The sequence below is a fragment of the Pelobates fuscus genome, chromosome 6 (genome assembly GCF_036172605.1).
Source record: "Pelobates fuscus isolate aPelFus1 chromosome 6, aPelFus1.pri, whole genome shotgun sequence".
NCBI classification, from domain to species: domain Eukaryota; kingdom Metazoa; phylum Chordata; class Amphibia; order Anura; family Pelobatidae; genus Pelobates; species Pelobates fuscus.
Window position 1 is genome coordinate 12,757,276 of NC_086322.1, and position 20,373 is coordinate 12,777,648.

At 42.5% G+C, this 20,373-nt stretch overlaps 1 protein-coding gene across 3 annotated transcripts in view; it reads right to left on the bottom strand.

The window, feature by feature from the left end:
* LOC134614096 (transcription factor COE3-like) overlaps nucleotides 1–19,716 on the bottom strand; it is a 143,703-nt gene extending 123,987 nt beyond the window's left edge. Inside the window, exons 1-4 of one of the 3 annotated variants that reach the window (XM_063457523.1) lie at nucleotides 19,604–19,716; nucleotides 19,404–19,452; nucleotides 19,027–19,175; nucleotides 18,618–18,971 (exon numbers count right to left, since the gene is read on the bottom strand). In XM_063457523.1, the coding sequence (XP_063313593.1) occupies nucleotides 18,618–18,748 (131 nt within the window). In that variant the 5' untranslated portion in view covers nucleotides 18,749–18,971; nucleotides 19,027–19,175; nucleotides 19,404–19,452; nucleotides 19,604–19,716. Of the gene's footprint in view, nucleotides 1–18,617; nucleotides 18,972–19,026; nucleotides 19,176–19,306; nucleotides 19,327–19,403 lie in introns of those variants that run through there. The other 2 variants (XM_063457522.1, XM_063457524.1) reach the window with 2 other exon arrangements.
* Nucleotides 19,717–20,373: the final 657 nt, after the last annotated feature.

Sequence of the window (20,373 nt, forward strand, 5' to 3'; positions counted from 1 at the left end):
TGACATATTCCTGTAATATGAGATGTATAACAATGAATAGTGTGTTACACTGTTACATCTAGCTAAGTACTTTGTATAAGAGCTTTGATGGCTAGCTCTCAGCTAACAGACAGGAGGGCCCTCTTTACCGTTTGAATTGGTTTGTGAATATGGTACTACCTTTTTTCCAAATAGTACAGCGCTACAGACAGTGTTGGTGCTTTATAAATGCCAATAATAATAATATTAGAGTAAAATCATTGATTGGCTCTGGACATATTTACAAACCACTTGGCATCTAGTCTCCAGTCCAGTAACCCCCCCCCCCCCCTTTGATGGTAACAGGGAATAGTACAATACATTCTTCATTAGCAGACAGTTCCCAGGGGTTAAGGGGTCTAGAACGCCTGAAAGGGTTAAAGGGTGTCCAGTGCCTGGAGCAGGCAGTGCTGGTACTGTAATATATTTATCGTTACCTGGGGCAATATGAATAGGGAACCCGCTAGTACAGAATAGGAACCCAGTTTAGGTTCTCAAACCCGAGGCTGGATTAAACTGGATTAAAGACAGAATTGATCAATATCTTTACATTAACACTGACGGGTGCCATTATAGGAACAGGAGTCAGAGATGGAAGGCATACTTGGGGTTAATTTACTAAATCAGGAATTGTGGTGAACTGAGCAGGGAATTGCAGTTATTATTCGAAAATAGCCGAATTACAACAATTATCCACCTTCCCTTCCAGCTACGCTAAACTGTGTTTGTCCCTCGCAGGTTCGGCACAATTCCCAGCTTAGTGAATCCCTCAGCGTACGTATCCATTAATCCATGTAGGTACTCGGTATCACTCTGCATTGCTGCATGTGTTCTCTCCAGGATGTGTCGTTTAATATAATGAACATATCCTCCGTCATTTCACCCTAACACACACAATGTGGACCTTGACCTGGTAAAAACATGTAGCTAAATGTGGAAAGTGAGCTCAGCTGCGCCACGCAGCGTCCCACGGGGAATATCGCCCATTATGTTTTTTTAAGGTTGTTGCTAATTGCTGCTCCTTCTAATTAATCTGGTGCCACAATGCAGCTCAGGGGAGCAGCGACAGCATCAGACACCTTGTTATTGACAAAAACTTCAAATAATAGCAAGGGCCGCGCCCTGCCTCAATCCCTGCCAGATCTACGGACAGCCTGTCTTAACTCCCATAGCACTCAGCCAGACTCTCTAACTTACTGTTCAAATCCCCCAAGGCATAGCAAGGGTTAGGTCACAGAGTCTGAGAGGCTGTAAAGGTGCCTATATCATGGAGTTTACTAAGCCGGTACTATAATCACTACTTTACACGTTCAGTAGATGGTACGCCACTGCCAAAATGAGAATAACCCTATCACATCTGGAGTCCTCTAGGCCAATTCTTGGTCTGTCTGTAAAATAGAAGATAAAATGGAGACAGTACACACATCCCAACTCTCCCTATTTAGGAGGGACAGTCCCAATTTTGGCCCCAATTCTCTCTGTCGCTCTATTCTCTCCTAATGTCCCTCTTCTCTAGGAGCTCCGCATTGTTGGTGTGTCTGAGTGTATGACAGAGCTTTTCAACAATAACCCACTCCACGCGATAGCATTTATTTTAAAGGAACTTCATTTAACGTGCTTTGAGTGCTTTAAGGTTACATTGCCGGTCTCTGCATGCTTATAGCATAAAGGTGTCAATATCCAGAGAAATCTGTAATGTTATAAATCCATTATCAGACATTGATTGACCTTGATTTGTCACTCGGGAGGGTTTCCTGCTTCACTCACTTTAAAATATTGTTCTAGTAAAGCGATCAGCTTCGACTCTCTGATTGTGCATGCGCACGATGTATAGCTGGCTACAGACATCTATACTTTGTTCAACGTAACACGAAATAAAACTCTTATATGTATGTGACTGGCCGGTTACACAGTGCTACAGACATGGAGGAGCGTCTGAGTGGACAAAGGGGGCCCTGATGGGAGGGGTGGGGGGCTACACCAGGTAGGAACTAGTTCTGCAAATTATGTAAGAAGGCTTTTACATACCCTCCAATATATACACAAAAAATGTTGTTTTGGAAGAAAAACAAAGGGTTGCAATCAAATAAACCACAGGGTGCTGACTGAGTATGGGTTAGCTTACGCCATAAAACAGATATCAAAAGGAAAAAACCTCAGGCATTGATAAAGACCTGGGAACAGGTCGAAACGTTGCTGTGTCCATTAAATCTGCCTGAAATGATCACAGTGAGTGCCTAAGGTTTTTTTTCCTTTTGATATATGCTTGTGTTGGGGCATATCTACTCTCTATATCTTGATTTGTGGTGTGTGCTTTTACCACATGTGTCCATCTGGTCTCCGCACACACAGTATGCCTTAACCACATTAGATACACCACAAACACATTGTATCGTCACCTTCCTAACACTGCATTATGGTAATCACACTACACAGGGACTCTAAGGGACCTTCTTACTGACTGTGGGAGCTTTAACTTAGTCCTCCCAATTTATTCAAGATAATTCGCTAATCTGTCAAAAAATTACCTCGGAACTGCAAACTTTATACTGGAAGAGCCATCGAAAGAGTCAGACTCAGTGTAAGGACTAACTTGAAAATCTTATTTACTGAACAGTGAATCGTGGTAACTTGAAAACCAAATTGCAACATTCAATCTAAAATAACCAAGCTCAGACTATAGCTCCAAACCAGCTACTCTCCTAAATGTAGCAATTCATCAGTTCACTGTTTAGTAAATAAACCAAAGGCTCTCCTGATGACAGCCGTTGGTGGCGGTACGTAAAGTTATACCCAGTAGCTCACACAGTACTCTTTGCAGTTTGTTTAATAAACACGGAATTTGAGCCATCGAAAGACGAATGATACAATGTAGGCTAAAACTCTGCGAACTGGGACATAAAATGGCTGTGGGTACATTTTGGCCCAGATCAGTCCACCTGCCCAAAACCACACCACCACAGTCACAGTTTGTGATGTGTAGGACTTTACAGCCTGGAGCTACTTCCTGACCAACAAGTGGCCGCAGGTGGGAAATGGGGGCACTGCTCTGTTTAACATTCACCAGGAGATCCTAACAGTCTGTCCATAAATACAGAGATTCTGCCCATTCACCAGGAAACCCTAACAATCTGTCCGTAAACACCAAGAATCAGGAGATCCTAACAATCTGTCCATAAACACCGAGATTCTGCCCATTCACCAGGAGACCCTAACAATCTGTCCATAAACACCAAGAATCAGGAGATCCTAACAATCTGTCCATAAATACTGAGAATCTGCCCATTTACCAGGAAACCCTAACAATCTGTCCATAAATACCGAGATTCTGCCCATTCACCAGGAGACCCTAACAAACTGTCCATAAATACAGAGATTCTGCCCATTCACCAGGAGATCCTAACAATCTGTCCATGAATACCGAGATTCTGCACATTCACCAGGAGACCCTAACAAACTGTCCATAAATACTGAGAATCTGCCCATTCACCAGGAGACCCTAACAATCTGTCCATAAACACCAATAATCTGCCCATTCACCAGGAAACCCTAACACTCTGTCCATAAATACAGAGAATCTGCCCATTCACCAGGAGACCCTAACAAACTGTCCATAAATACTGAGAATCTGCCCATTCACCAGGAGACCCTAACAATCTGTCCATAAACATCAAGAATCTGCCCATTCACCAGGAGACCCTAACACTCTGTCCATTGACACCAAGATTTAGGAGACCCTAACAATCTGTCCATAAATACAGAGAATATGCCTATTCACCAGGAAACCCTAACACTCTGTCCATAAACACAGAAACTGCCTATTCACCAGGAGACCCTAACAATCTGTCCATAAACACAGATAATCTGCCCATTCACCAAGAAAACCCTAACAGTCTGTCCATAAACACCAAGAATCAGGAGATCCTAACAATCTGTCCATAAATACAGAGAATATGCCTATTCACCAGGAAACCCTAACACTCTGTCCATAAACACAGAAACTGCCTATTCACCAGGAGACCCTAACAATCTGTCCATAAACACAGATAATCTGCCTATTCACCAGGAAACCTTAACAATCTGTCCATAAACACCAAGAATCAGGAGATCCTAACAATCTGTCCATAAATACTGAGAATCTGCCCTTTTACCAGGAAACCCTAACAATCTGTCCATACAATCCAAGAATCAGGAGATCCCAACAATCTGTCCATAAATACCAAGAATCAGGAGATCCTAACAATATGTCCACAAATACTGAGATTCTGCCCATTCACCAGGAGATCCTAACAATCTGTCCATAAATACTGAGATTCTGCCCATTCACCAGGAGACCCTAACAATCTGTCCATAAACACCAAGAATCAGGAGATCCTAACAATCTGTCCACAAATACTGAGATTCTGCCCATTCACCAGGAGATCCTAACAATCTGTCCATAAATACTGAGATTCTGCCCATTCACCAGGAGACCCTAACAAACTGTCCATAAATACAGAGATTCTGCCCATTCACCAGGAGATCCTAACAATCTGTCCATGAATACCGAGATTCTGCACATTCACCAGGAGACCCTAACAAACTGTCCATAAATACTGAGAATCTGCCCATTCACCAGGAGACCCTAACAATCTGTCCATAAACACCAATAATCTGCCCATTCACCAGGAAACCCTAACACTCTGTCCATAAATACAGAGAATCTGCCCATTCACCAGGAGACCCTAACAAACTGTCCATAAATACTGAGAATCTGCCCATTCACCAGGAGACCCTAACAATCTGTCCATAAACATCAAGAATCTGCCCATTCACCAGGAGACCCTAACACTCTGTCCATTGACACCAAGATTTAGGAGACCCTAACAATCTGTCCATAAATACAGAGAATATGCCTATTCACCAGGAAACCCTAACACTCTGTCCATAAACACAGAAACTGCCTATTCACCAGGAGACCCTAACAATCTGTCCATAAACACAGATAATCTGCCCATTCACCAAGAAAACCCTAACAGTCTGTCCATAAACACCAAGAATCAGGAGATCCTAACAATCTGTCCATAAATACAGAGAATATGCCTATTCACCAGGAAACCCTAACACTCTGTCCATAAACACAGAAACTGCCTATTCACCAGGAGACCCTAACAATCTGTCCATAAACACAGATAATCTGCCCATTCACCAGGAAACCTTAACAATCTGTCCATAAACACCAAGAATCAGGAGATCCTAACAATCTGTCCATAAATACTGAGAATCTGCCCTTTTACCAGGAAACCCTAACAATCTGTCCATACAATCCAAGAATCAGGAGATCCCAACAATCTGTCCATAAATACCAAGAATCAGGAGATCCTAACAATCTGTCCACAAATACTGAGATTCTGCCCATTCACCAGGAGATCCTAACAATCTGTCCATAAATACTGAGATTCTGCCCATTCACCAGGAGACCCTAACAATCTGTCCATAAACACCAAGAATCAGGAGATCCTAACAATCTGTCCACAAATACTGAGATTCTGCCCATTCACCAGGAGATCCTAACAATCTGTCCATAAATACTGAGATTCTGCCCATTCACCAGGAGACCCTAACAATCTGTCCATAAACACCAATAATCTGCCCATTCACCAGGAGATCCTACCAATCTGTCCATAAATACAGAGAATCTGCCCATTCACCAGGAGACCCTAACAATATGTCTATCTATCTATCTACCTATCTATATCTAGCTATGTATTATCTATCTATGTATCTATCATCTATCTATTTATCTGTATGTCTGTCTATCTATCTGTCTGTAAGCCAGTCAGTCTGTCTTCACATATACATACAAAGTGGAATTGATTGCACACAAACGTTGGTTGGAATTTCAATAATGTTTCTGTAGGGTTTTATTGCATAAAATATAGGTTTTTTTCCTTGGCTGACTTGGCAGTCTAACAATACAGCTTACATATTTCCTACATCTTGCCAAGCCCGAAGAAATAAAATAATAAACCATTTAGATTAAATACAGAAAGCAGAACATTTCAACCGTACGAGGCCGGCCAGTCACACCTTCCCATGTGTGGCTTTCCGGTGATCTGCCCCATAAATCGGCTACTATATTAATGATCTGGAGTAAAGTCATGGAGATGCTGTATTATCAGTCACAGCGATTTTCCATGTTTCGTTCGATGTTACCATTAACAATGTGTGTTTTAGGGTGGTTTAGGCAGCGTAGCCTTTAAGGAATAGGGGTTAAAGTGTGGCGTAGTGCTTGAGACACTTTGGTTACATGATGTTCATGGTTAAGGAGGGTTTAGGATTAGGGAGTGCCAGTCAACCAGGTGTCATGGACTATAACTTCCATGAATTGCAACAGTTTATAACCAGAGCAATTTATGGTCTTAATAATGAAAAAAAAGATCATCCACCAAGCCTCTTTTAATTAATGAAAAATCAATGTAACTGTGATAGCGCTAGGCTGGATGTGGCAAGCATTTCCCAGTTACAATAGCGCTAGGCTGAATGTGGCCAGCATTCTTCAGTTACAATACTTTCCCATAACCCATGGTGTCCAACAGCCTGATGTGTTTAAATGTTCGCTATATTCAATGGAAATTCACATATAAGATCCACAATCTGCCCATAAACACAGAGAATCTGCCCATTCACCAGGAAACCCTAATAATCTGTCCATAAACACCAGGAATCTGCCCATTCACCGGAAAACCCTAACAATCTGTCCATAATTCACCAGGAGACCCTAACCAAGAATCAGGAGACCCTAACAATCTGTCCATAAATACAGAGATTCTGCCCATTCACCAGGAGATCCTAACAATCTGTCCATGAATACCGAGATTCTGCACATTCACCAGGAGACCCTAACAAACTGTCCATAAATACTGAGAATCTGCCCATTCACCAGGAGACCCTAACAATCTGTCCATAAACACCAAGAATCAGGAGATCCTAACAATCTGTCCATGAACACAAAGAATCTACCCATTTACCTGGAAACCCTAACAATCTGTCCATAAACTCAGAGATTCTGCCCATTCACCAGGAGACCCTAACAATCTGTCTAAAAACACCAAGAATCTACCCATTCACTGGGAAACCCTAACAATCTGTCCATAAACACAGATAATCTGCCTATTCACCAGGAGACCCTAACAATCTGTCCATAAACACAGAGAATCTGACCATTCACCAGGATACCCTAACAATCTGTCCATAAACACAGAGAACCTGCCCATTCACCAGGAGACCCTAACAATCTGTCCATAAACACAATCTGCCCATTCACCAGGAGACCCTAACAATCTATCCATAAACACTGAGAATCAGGAGATCCTAACAATCTGTCCATAAACCCATGCTGGATGTCCAGCTATGTAAGGGCAGTGAAGCAGTATTGGATGCCACAATGTCTAAGGGCAGTGAAGCAGTGCTGAATGCCACAGGTATGTAAAGGCAGTGAAGCAGTATTAGATGCCCCAGGTATGTAAGGACAGTGAAGCAGTATTGGATGCCACAGGTATGTAAGGGCAGTGAAGCAGAATTGGATGCCACAGGTATCTGACCATAGGGGCAGTGAAGCAGCGATGGAGTAAATCCCTATGAACTCGGGGCCTTCCACCTGGAGAAATTCAGAAGGTAGACTAGTTTAAATAAGGCATTAGTTAAAAGGACACTTTAGTCACCAGAACAACTACAGATTGTTGAATTTGTTCTGGTGAGTAGAATCATTCCCTTCAGGCTTTTTGCTGTAAACACGGTCTTTTCAGAGAAAATGCAGTCTTTACATTACAGCCTAGTGATAACTTCACTGGCCACTCCTCAGATGGCTGCTAGAGATCCTTCCTGAGTCATGGCTGCCTAAAATGCAACCAAACATTCAGTATCTCCTCCCTCTGCATGCAGACACTGAACTTTCCTCATAGAGATTCATTAATTCAATTCATCTCTATGAGGAGATGCTGATTGGCCAGGGCTGTGTTTGACTCATGCTGGCTCTGCCTCTAATCTGCCTCTTTGTCAGTCTCAGCCAATCCTATAGGGAAGCACTGTGATTGGATCAGGCTACCACTTCTGATGATGTCAGCAGACTGCTTGTTTTTCTGAGTGAAACAGCATGCAGAGTTACAGCTTCAGGCTTGAATACAGTAAGATATTGCTATATTTATGGGGGCATGAGGGGCCCAGGGGGGCTAGATGGTGTTGTTAACACTATAGGGTCAGGAATACATGTTTGTGTTCCTGACCCTATAGTGATCCTTTAAGGTATTGGGGAACAATATGTAATTTTCACATTAGATGTACAGAAACACGAGTAATTAACCAGGAGAGATACATTTAGTTTGCCAGTCCCAAGAAGGTCCTGGGGTCTGAAATAATAATACAATCTCAGCTGCTCACAAAGAGTTACAATACAATTTCCCATTTTTGGTGTCCGTTTCATCTGTCACAGGTGCAAACACCCGTACAGTTCCTGATAAAATGATCTCCGAGCCTCTGTGATATAGCTCCTTTAGCTGGTATGGTCCATTTCCCACTCACTGAGTTAAAGCTTAATGCCTGCTCTTAGCTGAGTGCTTTCTCTTGAAAGAACCAACATGAAGTGGTCTCAGTGCAGTGGACCTTTAGGTTTAACCTGCAGGGCAAAGCATTGCTGTTTAGTAGATCCGGCAATGTTTGCTCTAGTGACTGTCTACCTGCCAGAGTTTAAATCGATTCTCACAGCTAACCTCCATTTCCTAGATTGGAGGGGCGGAATCTAAATAAAGAGATCTCTATAGTGTTTATACAGGTTTATATTCCTAATGCTGTAAGTGTTCCTTTAATACTACACCAACTGCTCTACCAAGCACCTCTGACTGCCTCCCCCACTACACAGCTCTCAATTAAAGGGAAACTATAATGCTAGGAATACCATGTTTTATTCTTAGCACTACAGTACCTTCTACACCCTCAGCCCGCAGCCGTTAAAGCATTAAAATCACCTGATTCCAGCACCGATGCTCTGCCGACGTAATCCGACTGGGAGACCTAAAGCACATGAACGGCGAGGGCCACGATTCACCATAGGAAACCAAAGAAATAGTGCTTTCCTATGGGGTTTTAGCTGACACTGGAAGTCCTCATGCAAAGCGTAAAGACGTCCAGCGTCAGCTAGGAGGCCAAAACTCTGCTGAGGACCCGGAAGAGACTCTAGTGGCTGTCTTGCAACCCGGTGCTGTCTTGTAGACAGAGTTTACCCTGCAAGGTAATTATTGCAGTTTCTCAATAATGATTTGCAAGAACTACAATTGCCAGGTTAGGGGGACAGGAACAATGCACCCAGACCTTTAATAAACATAAAAAAAAACACACACATACAGCTCTACCAAGCATGCCTCCTGGCTATATTCAGTTGTGACATCATCACAATTAATTAGACCATTTCTCATGACATCATCACAATTATAAGACACAATCGCTTTCTGTCTCGCACTGATTGTCCTAATACCTTACAGTACCCTACTATCCCAGGCTGTCACAATAAGGTCTATAAATGTGAAATTGGCATGTCATTGGCCCATCACAGGTTAATACGATTTGGTAAATACCATGGCCGATACGCGCAGGTAACGCCTGATTGTTCATAGCACACATCATTTGCAATTCATTCCTAATACAAGTTTATAAAGTGCCCTCCGACATACAAGCCCTTAGCCACGCTATATCATTGGGAATATATCACATAAAGAAACTGCCATCACTCTGATCCATCAAACCGACTGATTGCTAACATTTATAATGCGCTCATTGGGGGGTTTATTCAATAAACAGGGCATTAAGATGTTGCAGAAAAAAGTAGAAAAATGTATGAAGAATTTTTCCAAATCAGTTATTTTCATCGATAATTTGCAATTCCCTTTTCTCTCCCCCCACAGCTGGTGAATGAGACCCCAATAGCTGTAGATTTCAATTCGCACAATAGACTAAGCACAGACTCTCACAGCTCAGTCCTAAAGGGGCCACAGCCTGCCGGGGAGTTTAGATTCCTCTAATTAACCGGCAATCATTCAGTTTGGAAAGGAGAGAGCTCTGTGTGTTTACCGCTCAAACCACGCAATGTCCCACAAGAATGTGAGCTTAATAACTATGACCTTGAGCTGGGGTTAGGAGATCTTATTTACTATTCCCATCAGGCGCTGGAATAACTACTCCTGCCAGCTGCTAGTGATTACAACTCCCGTCAAACATTCACTTACAATGCAGATATCAACACGGGGAGCCCAATAACGCTCGGCCAGCCATACTTTTGCTCTTTTTTTAGCTTATAGATATTTTGGCTGGTATACGTTTTGCACCCCTGAGTTAATTGCGTATTATAGGATTTCATTAAACACATTCACTTCCGAAGCTACTCTGCTCCAAAAATCAAATGCTCCCCGTAGCGTTTCCCAGCATTTAACAAACAAAACATCCTTTATTAACCCTTTAACTCCTTAAGGACACATGACACGTGTGACACGTCATGATTCCCTTTTTTCCAGAAGTTTGGTCCTTAAGGGGTTAAGGGCCTAAACCATTCTACGCAGTCCTCACAGTCCTATACCAGGGTTAATGAAATGTTCTAAAATGTAAGCCTTGACAAGCATGCATGGCTGTCGCTCAGTTATTCGCATGTTTCATTTAACAAATATATATATTCTAAGACCAGGCTGTTACGATGAGACATACTGCAATGATCCTTAAAGAGTTAAATAGCTCTGTGGGTGCAAACCGTTATATAGTGTGCCGTAAAGACGATGCCCCTGTCTGATTTTTTTCTGATAGAAGTAATGCTGACATGCCAGGTTTTAACAGTGATGGCTAACTTTTGGCACTTCACGTGTTTGTAAACGACATTTCCCCTTAATGCACAACTACCCACCAGGATGCAAATGCTCTGTACCCAGGACTGACGCTCTCTGTAACACGGTACCCAAGATAATCTGGCTACCTTGCGTGTCACTTTCTGACACAATGAGCTTTAGCATCCTCATAAATCATTGGTTCTATAAACACATGTCACTAAATATCTGAATTACTTTATAAGAAGAGATCCAGGAAACAGGATTTTTACGATAACCCAAATCTGTAGGAATGATGTGCTTTAACTAAATAAAAACGACATGTATTTTAATGTAAAAATGTAAAAAACTGTATTTTGGCGTCTCTACATCTGGCCAGCCAGCGAGACCTGACCTTTTTCTTTCTTCCAAAACACGTAATTCTATAGCGAGTCCAGTAAGATTCTCTTACTAATACGATTTTACTGAAAGTGTGCGACATTTTAACGGAATGTTAAAAGAAGGTGGGAATTCCACACATCCACCTTTAACCCTTCCATGTTTAGAAGAGGACGCACCGAGTGGAGAACTAGATTGACACTGCTTTTCACAAGACGGTAAAGAATACTTTGGGCTGTAATCAGGCTGACAATAAAAGTCAAATACTGTCCCCTTATGTCATCGATTAATGAATCGTGAGAGTTAGCTCTACGTTAAATCATTTACTGCAACGGGCATGATTGAAAAAATAGTAAAAAGCATGAACTCTGCAAAGCACCAAAATGGTTAATAATGAAAAGAATGGTAAAGGCAAAACAATATGTAAAAAAAACACCCTTCCCAACAGCAGTTTAGAGAAGAAAAAAAATCAAGACTTTTCTACTTCTTTTTCCAAGAAATATGGGAACTTTAAAGCATTTATTAAATCCCAGCGCAACAATTGTCTTTTTTTTTATATCTTATTGTGGATTGCAACAGTTTAGAAACCTAGAAATGAAATGTATAATTTAATACCAATGTACTAAGCAATGTACCATGTCCTTTTTTATTTTCTTACAGGCGACTCGTGAGGTATTATGATTCTTAACCGAATTCTATTCATAAATTCGGGGTTTATTTGCTAAATAACGACATGTGACTTGAAAACGCAATCTGCAAAATTTAGGCCACAACGAGTTGTAAAATATATAAACGGTTTCGTTTTCCCTCTCTGCTAACTTAGCAAATCGAAACATACCGTTTAGAAAACAATAGTATCCAAGCTAGCGGCAAACAGGGAAGAGCTTTCTAAAATGATCCACTAAAATGGGAATTGAAGAAAACTGACACTCGCATCGCAAACATGAGCCTAATGTTCGAAAGCTCAAAATGTTACTAGAACCACCTCGAATGTGTCATTTCCACGTTAATTGCTGGTGTGATGAAAAAATGGATGTGATAAAAAAAATTCAATGTTTTGAGTCAAATGTTTATTTTATAAAGGACTGATTGTTGATAAAATAGATTTCTAATTTTATATTAATCGTAAGAACGATAACAATGATAATAATAATAATAATAATAATTACAATGGACACCTACTGGATTTAATTGCACGTTTGTGGGGTTATAAAACATGATGGAAACTAAAGGTTAATGTAAAACGAGATAATTTACTTAGCGCATATTACGTAACGTAACACGGCGCTGTATTAATTGAAATGAAGATAAAATATTTAGATTTAAGAAGAATTGTGGGCCAGACGCACATATAAGGGGGAAGTATCCGATCATTCTAAGAGAATTCACTGTATACATTACAATGTTCGCATTCTAACATTTGCTGTTTGATATCAGTTACACGCTGTCTTATGAAATGACTGGCTGTGATGTTATTTTACCTTTGACCCCAATATTATGTATGGTCTCCTGACAGAGGGCTCTATCCCCAAATTCTGTGTAATGTCCCCCCGTCCCCACTGTCCCAGGGAAATAAGGTGACTACAGGGCAATGTATTGTATCTTCATACAAAATCTACACTAAACAATTTCAGGAAAGACTATCCTTCAACATCAGGGCACGCTGGCTGGCACCTTCTATTGTACAGCGCTCCAGCATATGTTGGTGCTCTATAAGTAAACGTATAGTAATCACAATTATAGCATCTTAATCACCAATCAGCCAGAGGTAACTTTGCAGGTAGTTGTTGAACTACAGCTCCCAGAATTCAGAGCACAGCTGAGGAGGCTACACTGGACATGGGATTCTCTGAGCCTTTCCAATGGGCTCTGCTATACAGCAGAGAGAGGTTAAGGCAGGTCCTAATGTGCAGTAGGTGCAGTATAGCTAAAACTGTCATGTCTAACCATTTGATTGCTGGCAGGGCAAACAATATTGGGATTTATTCTGTAAATGGGATAATGTGGAGAATCAGCAAGAGGATTACAAAGTGCCGGCCAAAATAAGTGAATCCTGCTATGTGAATAACTGCTTTTCACAAGACGGTAAAGAATACTTTGGGCTGTAATCAGGCTGACTGTCAGTCTCAGTATAAGGCTATCCCAAAATTGGATGTTCCCCTCTCAATTCTCAGCTATTCTTAAATTAGCGAATTTACCCCCAAATTATTATAGAATCAAGACATTGTCGACATTGTCTTTAAATTTCGATTTTGTCTGGGTGCACACCCTCACGTATGGCACTGCACACGCCAATGGTCACTATACCGGCGTGAAACAGAGTGTCAGGAGATGAATGTGCCCACATTAATCAGAGGGCTGCTCTTACATGGGGCAGCGTACGTCCACTCAATCTCTATAAACATATCACTTCAAACAATGGAGATTAATGGAGCTCTGAGTGGGGGGGCAAACGGGAGGGGTGGGGGTCGGAGGGCAGGGTTCATTAGTCCCCATTCTTCCTGAAATTACACAGATTGTAAACAGAATCCAGTGCTAAGTGCTGGGCTAGTGTGCACTCACTGTCCTTAGTAACCCAGTCTGCAGGGAGAATTCTAGGTGTGTGCATTGTGTAACCTATACTGCCAAGGCTGTCAGTCTCAGTACAAGGCTGTCCTGTTATATCCCAGACTGTCAGTCATAGTATAAGGCTATCCCAGGCTGTCAGTCTCAGTATAAGGCTATCCCAGGCTGTCAGACATAGTATAAGGCTATCCCAGACTGTCAGTCTCAGTATAAGGCTATCCCAGGCTGTCAGTCTCCGTATAAGGCTATCCCAGACTGTCAGTTTCAGTATAAGGCTATCCCAGGCTGTCAGTCTCAGTATAAGGCTATCCCAGACTGTAAGTTTCAGTATAAGGCTGTCCCAGGCTATCAGTCACAGTATAAAACTATCCCATACTGTCATTCTCAGTATAAGGCTGTCCCCGGCTGTTAGTCTCAGTATAAGGCTATCCCAGGCTGTCAGTCTCAGTATAAGGCTGTCCCAGACTATCAGTCTCAGTATAAGGCTACCCCAGGCTGTCAGTTTCAGTATAAGGCTACCCCAGGCTGTCAGTCTCAGTATAAGGCTTGGAATCAGCACGTGTTGTAACTTCACTAAATCTGCAGGAAATGACAGAACTCAGATAGCTTTACATCTAATTAGTGATGATAATAATAATAATAATAATAATAATAATAATAACATAACCAGTGAATCACATGGACTCTGCATGTGGATAATACAATATACATGAGGCACTTGTTGGGTTTGGGGGTGTATTAATACAATATACAGGGGGCACTGTTTTGGGTATAATATTACAATATACAGGGAGGTACTGTTTGGGGTATAATAATACAATATACAGGGGGCACTGTTTGGGGTATAATTATACAATATACAGGAGGCACTGTTTGGGGTATAATAATACAATATACAGGGGGCACTGTTTGGGGTATAATTATACAATATACAGGAGGCACTGTTTGGGGTATAATAATACAATATACAGGGGGGCACTGTTTGGGGTATAATAATACAATATACAGGAGGTACTGTTTGGGGTATAATAATACAATATACAGGGGGGCACTGTTTGGGGTATAATAATACAATATACAAGGGGGCACTGTTTGGGGTATAATAATACAATATACAGGGGGGCACTGTTTGGGGTATAATAATACAATATACAGAGGGCACTGTTTTGGTGTATAATAATACAATATACAGGGGGCACTGTTTTGGTGTATAATAATACAATATACAGGGGGTACTGTTTGGGGTATAATAATACAATATACAGGGGGCACTGTTTGGGGTATAATTATACAATATACAGGAGGCACTGTTTGGGGTATAATAATACAATATACAGGGGGGCACTGTTTGGGGTATAATAATACAATATACAGGAGGTACTGTTTGGGGTATAATAATACAATATACAGGGGGGCACTGTTTGGGGTATAATAATACAATATACAAGGGGGCACTGTTTGGGGTATAATAATACAATATACAGGGGGGCACTGTTTGGGGTATAATAATACAATATACAGAGGGCACTGTTTTGGTGTATAATAATACAATATACAGGGGGCACTGTTTTGGTGTATAATAATACAATATACAGGGGGTACTGTTTGGGGTATAATAATATAATATACAGGGGGGCACTGTTTTGGTGTATAATAATACAATATACAGGGGGTACTGTTTGGGGTATAATAATACAATATACAGGGGGGCACTATTTTGGGTACAATAATATAATATACAAGGGGCACTGTTTTGAGGTATAATAATACAATATACAGAGAGCACTGTTTGGGTTTGGGGGTATAATAATATAATATACATGGGGGGCACTGTTTTGGGTACAATAATATAATATACAGGGGGGCACTGTTTTGGGGTATAATAATACAATATACAGGGGGCACTGTTTTGGGGTATAATAATACAATATACAGAGAGCACTGTTTGGGTTTGGGGGTATAATAATACAATATACAGGAGGCACTGTTTGGGGTATAATAATACAATATACAAGGGGCACTGTTTGGGGTACAATAATATAATATACAGGGGGCACTGTTTGGGGTATAATAATACAATATACAGGGGGCACTGTTTGGGGTATAATAATACAATATACAGGAGGCACTGTTTGGGGTATAGTAATACAATATACAGGGGGCACTGTTTTGGGTATAATATTACAATATACAGGGGGGCACTGTTTTGGGGTATAATAATACAATATACAGGAGGCACTGTTTGGGGTATAATAATACAATATACAGGGGGCACTGTTTGGGGTATAATAATACAATATACAGGGGGGCACTGTTTTGGTGTATAATAATACAATATACAGGGGGGCACTGTTTTGGTGTATAATAATACAATATACAGGGGGGCACTGTTTTGGGGTATAATAATACAATATACAGGGGGCACTGTTTGGAGTATAATAATACAATATACAGGGGGCACTGTTTGGGGTATAATAATACAATATACAGGGGGGCACTGTTTTGGTGTATAATAATACAATATACAGGGGGCACTGTTTTGGTGTATAATAATACAATATACAGGAGGTACTGTTTGGGGTATAATAATACAATATACAGGGGGGCACTATTTTGGGTACAATAATATAATATACAAGGGGCACTGTTTTGAGGTATAATAATACAATATACAGAGAGCACTGTTTGGGTTTGGGGGTATAATAATACAATATACAGGGGGGCACTGTTTTGGGTACAATAATATAATATACAGGGGGCACTGTTTGGGGTATAATAAATACAATTTACAGGGGGCACTATTTTGGGTACAATAATATAATATACAGGGGGCACTGTTTTGGGGTATAATAATACAATATACAGGGGGCACTGTTTGGGGGTATAATATAATATACAGAGAGGCACTGTTTGGGGGTATAATAATACAATATACATGGGGCACTGTTTTGGGTACAATATTACAATATACAGGGGGTACTGTTTGGGGGTATAATAATATAATATACAGAGAGGCACTGTTTGGAGGTATAATAATACAATATACAGGGGGGCACTGTTTTGGGGTATAATAATACAATATACAGAGGGCACTGTTTCGGTTTGGAGGTTTAATAATACAATATACAGGGGACACTGTTTTGGGGTATAATAATACAATATACAGGGGGGCACTGTTTTGGGTATAGTAATACAATATACAGGGGGGCACTGTTTGGGGTATAATAATACAATATACAGGGGGCACTGTTTTGGGTATTATAATACAATATACATGGGGGCACTGTTTGGGGTATAATAATACAATATACAGGGGGGCACTGTTTGGGGTATAATAATACAATATACAGGAGGCACTGTTTGGGGTATAATAATACAATATACAGGGGGGCACTGTTTGGGTTTGGGGGTATAATAATACAATATACAGGGGGCACTGTTTTGGGTATAATATTACAATATACAGGGGGTACTGTTTGGGGGTATAATAATATAATATACAGAGAGGCACTGTTTGGGGGTATAATAATACAATATTCAGGGGGCACTGTTTTGGGTACAATAATATAATATACAGGGGGGCACTGTTTTGGGGTATAATAATACTATATACAGAGGGCACTGTTTGGGTTTGGGGGTATAATAATACAATATACAGAGGGCACTGTTTGGGGTGTAATAATATAATATACGGGGCACTGTTTTGGGGTATAATAATACAATATACAGAGGGCACTGTTTTGGTGTATAATAATACAATATACAGGGGGGCACTGTTTTGGTGTATAATAATACAATATACAGGAGGCACTGTTTGGGGTATAATAATACAATATACAGGGGGCACTGTTTGGGGTATAATAATACAATATACAGGGGGGCACTGTTTTGGTGTATAATAATACAATATACAGGGGGGCACTGTTTTGGTGTATAATAATACAATATACAGGGGGGCACTGTTTTGGGGTATAATAATACAATATACAGGGGGCACTGTTTTGGGTATAATATTACAGTATACAGGGGGTACTGTTTTGGGGTATAATAATACAATATACAGAGGGCACTGTTTGGGTTTGGTGGTATAATAATACAATATACAGAGGGCACTGTTTTGGTGTATAATAATACAATATACACGGGGGAACTATTTTTGGTACAATAATATAATATACAGGGGGCACTGTTTTGGTGTATAATAATACAATATACAGGGGGGGCACTATTTTGGGTACAATAATATAATATACAAGGGGCACTGTTTTGGGGTATAATAATACAATATACAGAGGGCACTGTTTTGGAGTATAATAATACAATATACAGGGGGCACTGTTTGGGGTATAATAATACAATATACAGGAGGCACTGTTTGGGGTATAGTAATACAATATACAAGGGGCACTATTTTGGGTACAATAATATAATATACAAGGGGCACTGTTTTGGGGTATAATAATACAATGTACAGAGGGCACTGTTTGGGGTATAATAATACAATATACAGGGGGGCACTGTTTGGGGTATAATAATACAATATACAGGGGGCACTGTTTGGGGTATAATAATACAATATACAGGGGGCACTGTTTGGTGTATAATAATACAATATACAGGGGGGCACTGTTTTGCGGTATAATAATACAATATACAGGGGGCACTGTTTGGGGTATAATAATACAATATACAGGGGCACTATTTTGGGTACAATAATATAATATACAGGGGGCACTGTTTGGTGTATAATAATACAATATACAGGGGGCACTGTTTGGGTTTGGGGGTGCAGTTAAAGCCGGGGTCCCCTCTTACCTCTGGGCTGCAGTGCTGGAGTCCAGGATGCCCGAGCCATGTATCCAGGATCTGACTGACAGTCCGGCTGCCAGCGGTTCCTCCTTCATGCTGAGTCCTCCTCGGGACAGGGAGTCCTGGATGGAGAACATGAAACTCGCGGCTCTCCTCCTCCCAGACAGGAACAGATACACAGAAACCCCAAACCAGGCTACACATCCACGGATGGTCCTCTACACCGGATCCTGGGCTGGAGACCAGGCTGGGCAGGGGGCACTGAGACCAGGCTGGGCAGGGGCACTGATACAAAGCGGGGCAGGGGGCACTGAGACCAGGCTGGGCAGGGAGCTCTGATACCAGGCTGGGCAGGGGGCACTGACACCAGGCTGGGCAGGGGGGGAACTGATACCAGGCTGTGCAGGGGGGGAACTGATACCAGGCTGGGCAGGGGGCACTGATACAAAGCCGGGCAGGGGGCACTGAGACCAGGCTGGGCAGGGAGCTCTGATACCAGGCTAGGCAGGGGGAACTGAGACCAGGCTGGGCAGGGAGCTCTGATACCAGGCTGGGCAGGGGGCACTGACACCAGGCTGGGCAGGGGGGGAACTGATACCAGGCTGTGCAGGGGGCACTGACACCAGGCTGGGCAGGGGGGAACTGATACCAGGCTGTGCAGGGGGCACTGACACCAGGCTGGGCAGGGGGGGAACTGATACCAGGCTGGGCAGGGGGCACTGATACAAAGGGCAGGGGGCACTGAGACCAGGCTGGGCAGGGAGCTCTGATACCAGGCTAGGCAGGGGGAACTGATACCAGGCTGGGCAGGGGGCACTGATACCAGGCTGGGCAGGGGGCACTGATAACAGGCTGGGCAAGGGGCACTGATAACAGGCTGGGCAAGGGGCACTGTTACGAGGCTGGGCAGGGAGCACTGATACCAGGCTGGGTAGTGGGCACTGATACCAGGCTGAGCAGGGGGCACTGAGACCAGGCTGAGCAGGGGGCACTGTTACCAGGCTGGGCAGGGACACTGATACCAGGCTGGGCAGGGACACTGATACCAGGCTGAGCAGGGGGCACTGATACCAGGCTGGGCGGGGGGCACTGATACCAGGCTGGGCAGGGGCTACTGCTCTCAGGCTGGGTAGGGGAGCTCTGGCAGGCTAGGGGTACTGCTCTCAGACTGGGCAGGGGAGCTCTGGCTGGGCAGGGGAGCTCTGGCTGGGAAGGGGTACTGCTCTCAGGCTGGGCAGGGAAGCTCTGAGAGGCTGAGATCCTCCAGCGGGAGGCTGAGAGCTCACTGTCCCAGGGGATGAAGGAGGGAGTGGGAAACAGCTTCATCCCTCCCCCCCTGATTTCCTCCCTCCATCCCAGCTCCTGCCTGTGCACTCACTACTTCCAGCTTCACTCACTCTCACCAGTTATAGCCTCACTCTCACTCCTCCCAGCTTCACTCACTTTCAAAACTTATAGCCTCACTCACTATCACTCCTTCCAGCCTCACTCTCACTCCTCCCAGCTTCACTCACTCTACCTTCTCTCAATCTCACTACTTCCAACCTCACTCACTCTCACTACTTCCAGCAACACTCACTCCTAGCTTCACTCACTCACTCCTCCCAGCTTCACTCACTCTCACCAGTTATAGCCTCACTCACCCTCACTCCTTCCACTCTCACTCCTTCCAGCTTCACTCACTCTCACTACTTCCAGCCTCACTCACTCTCACTCCTTCCAGCCTCACTCACTCTCACCAGTTATAGCCTCACTCACTCTC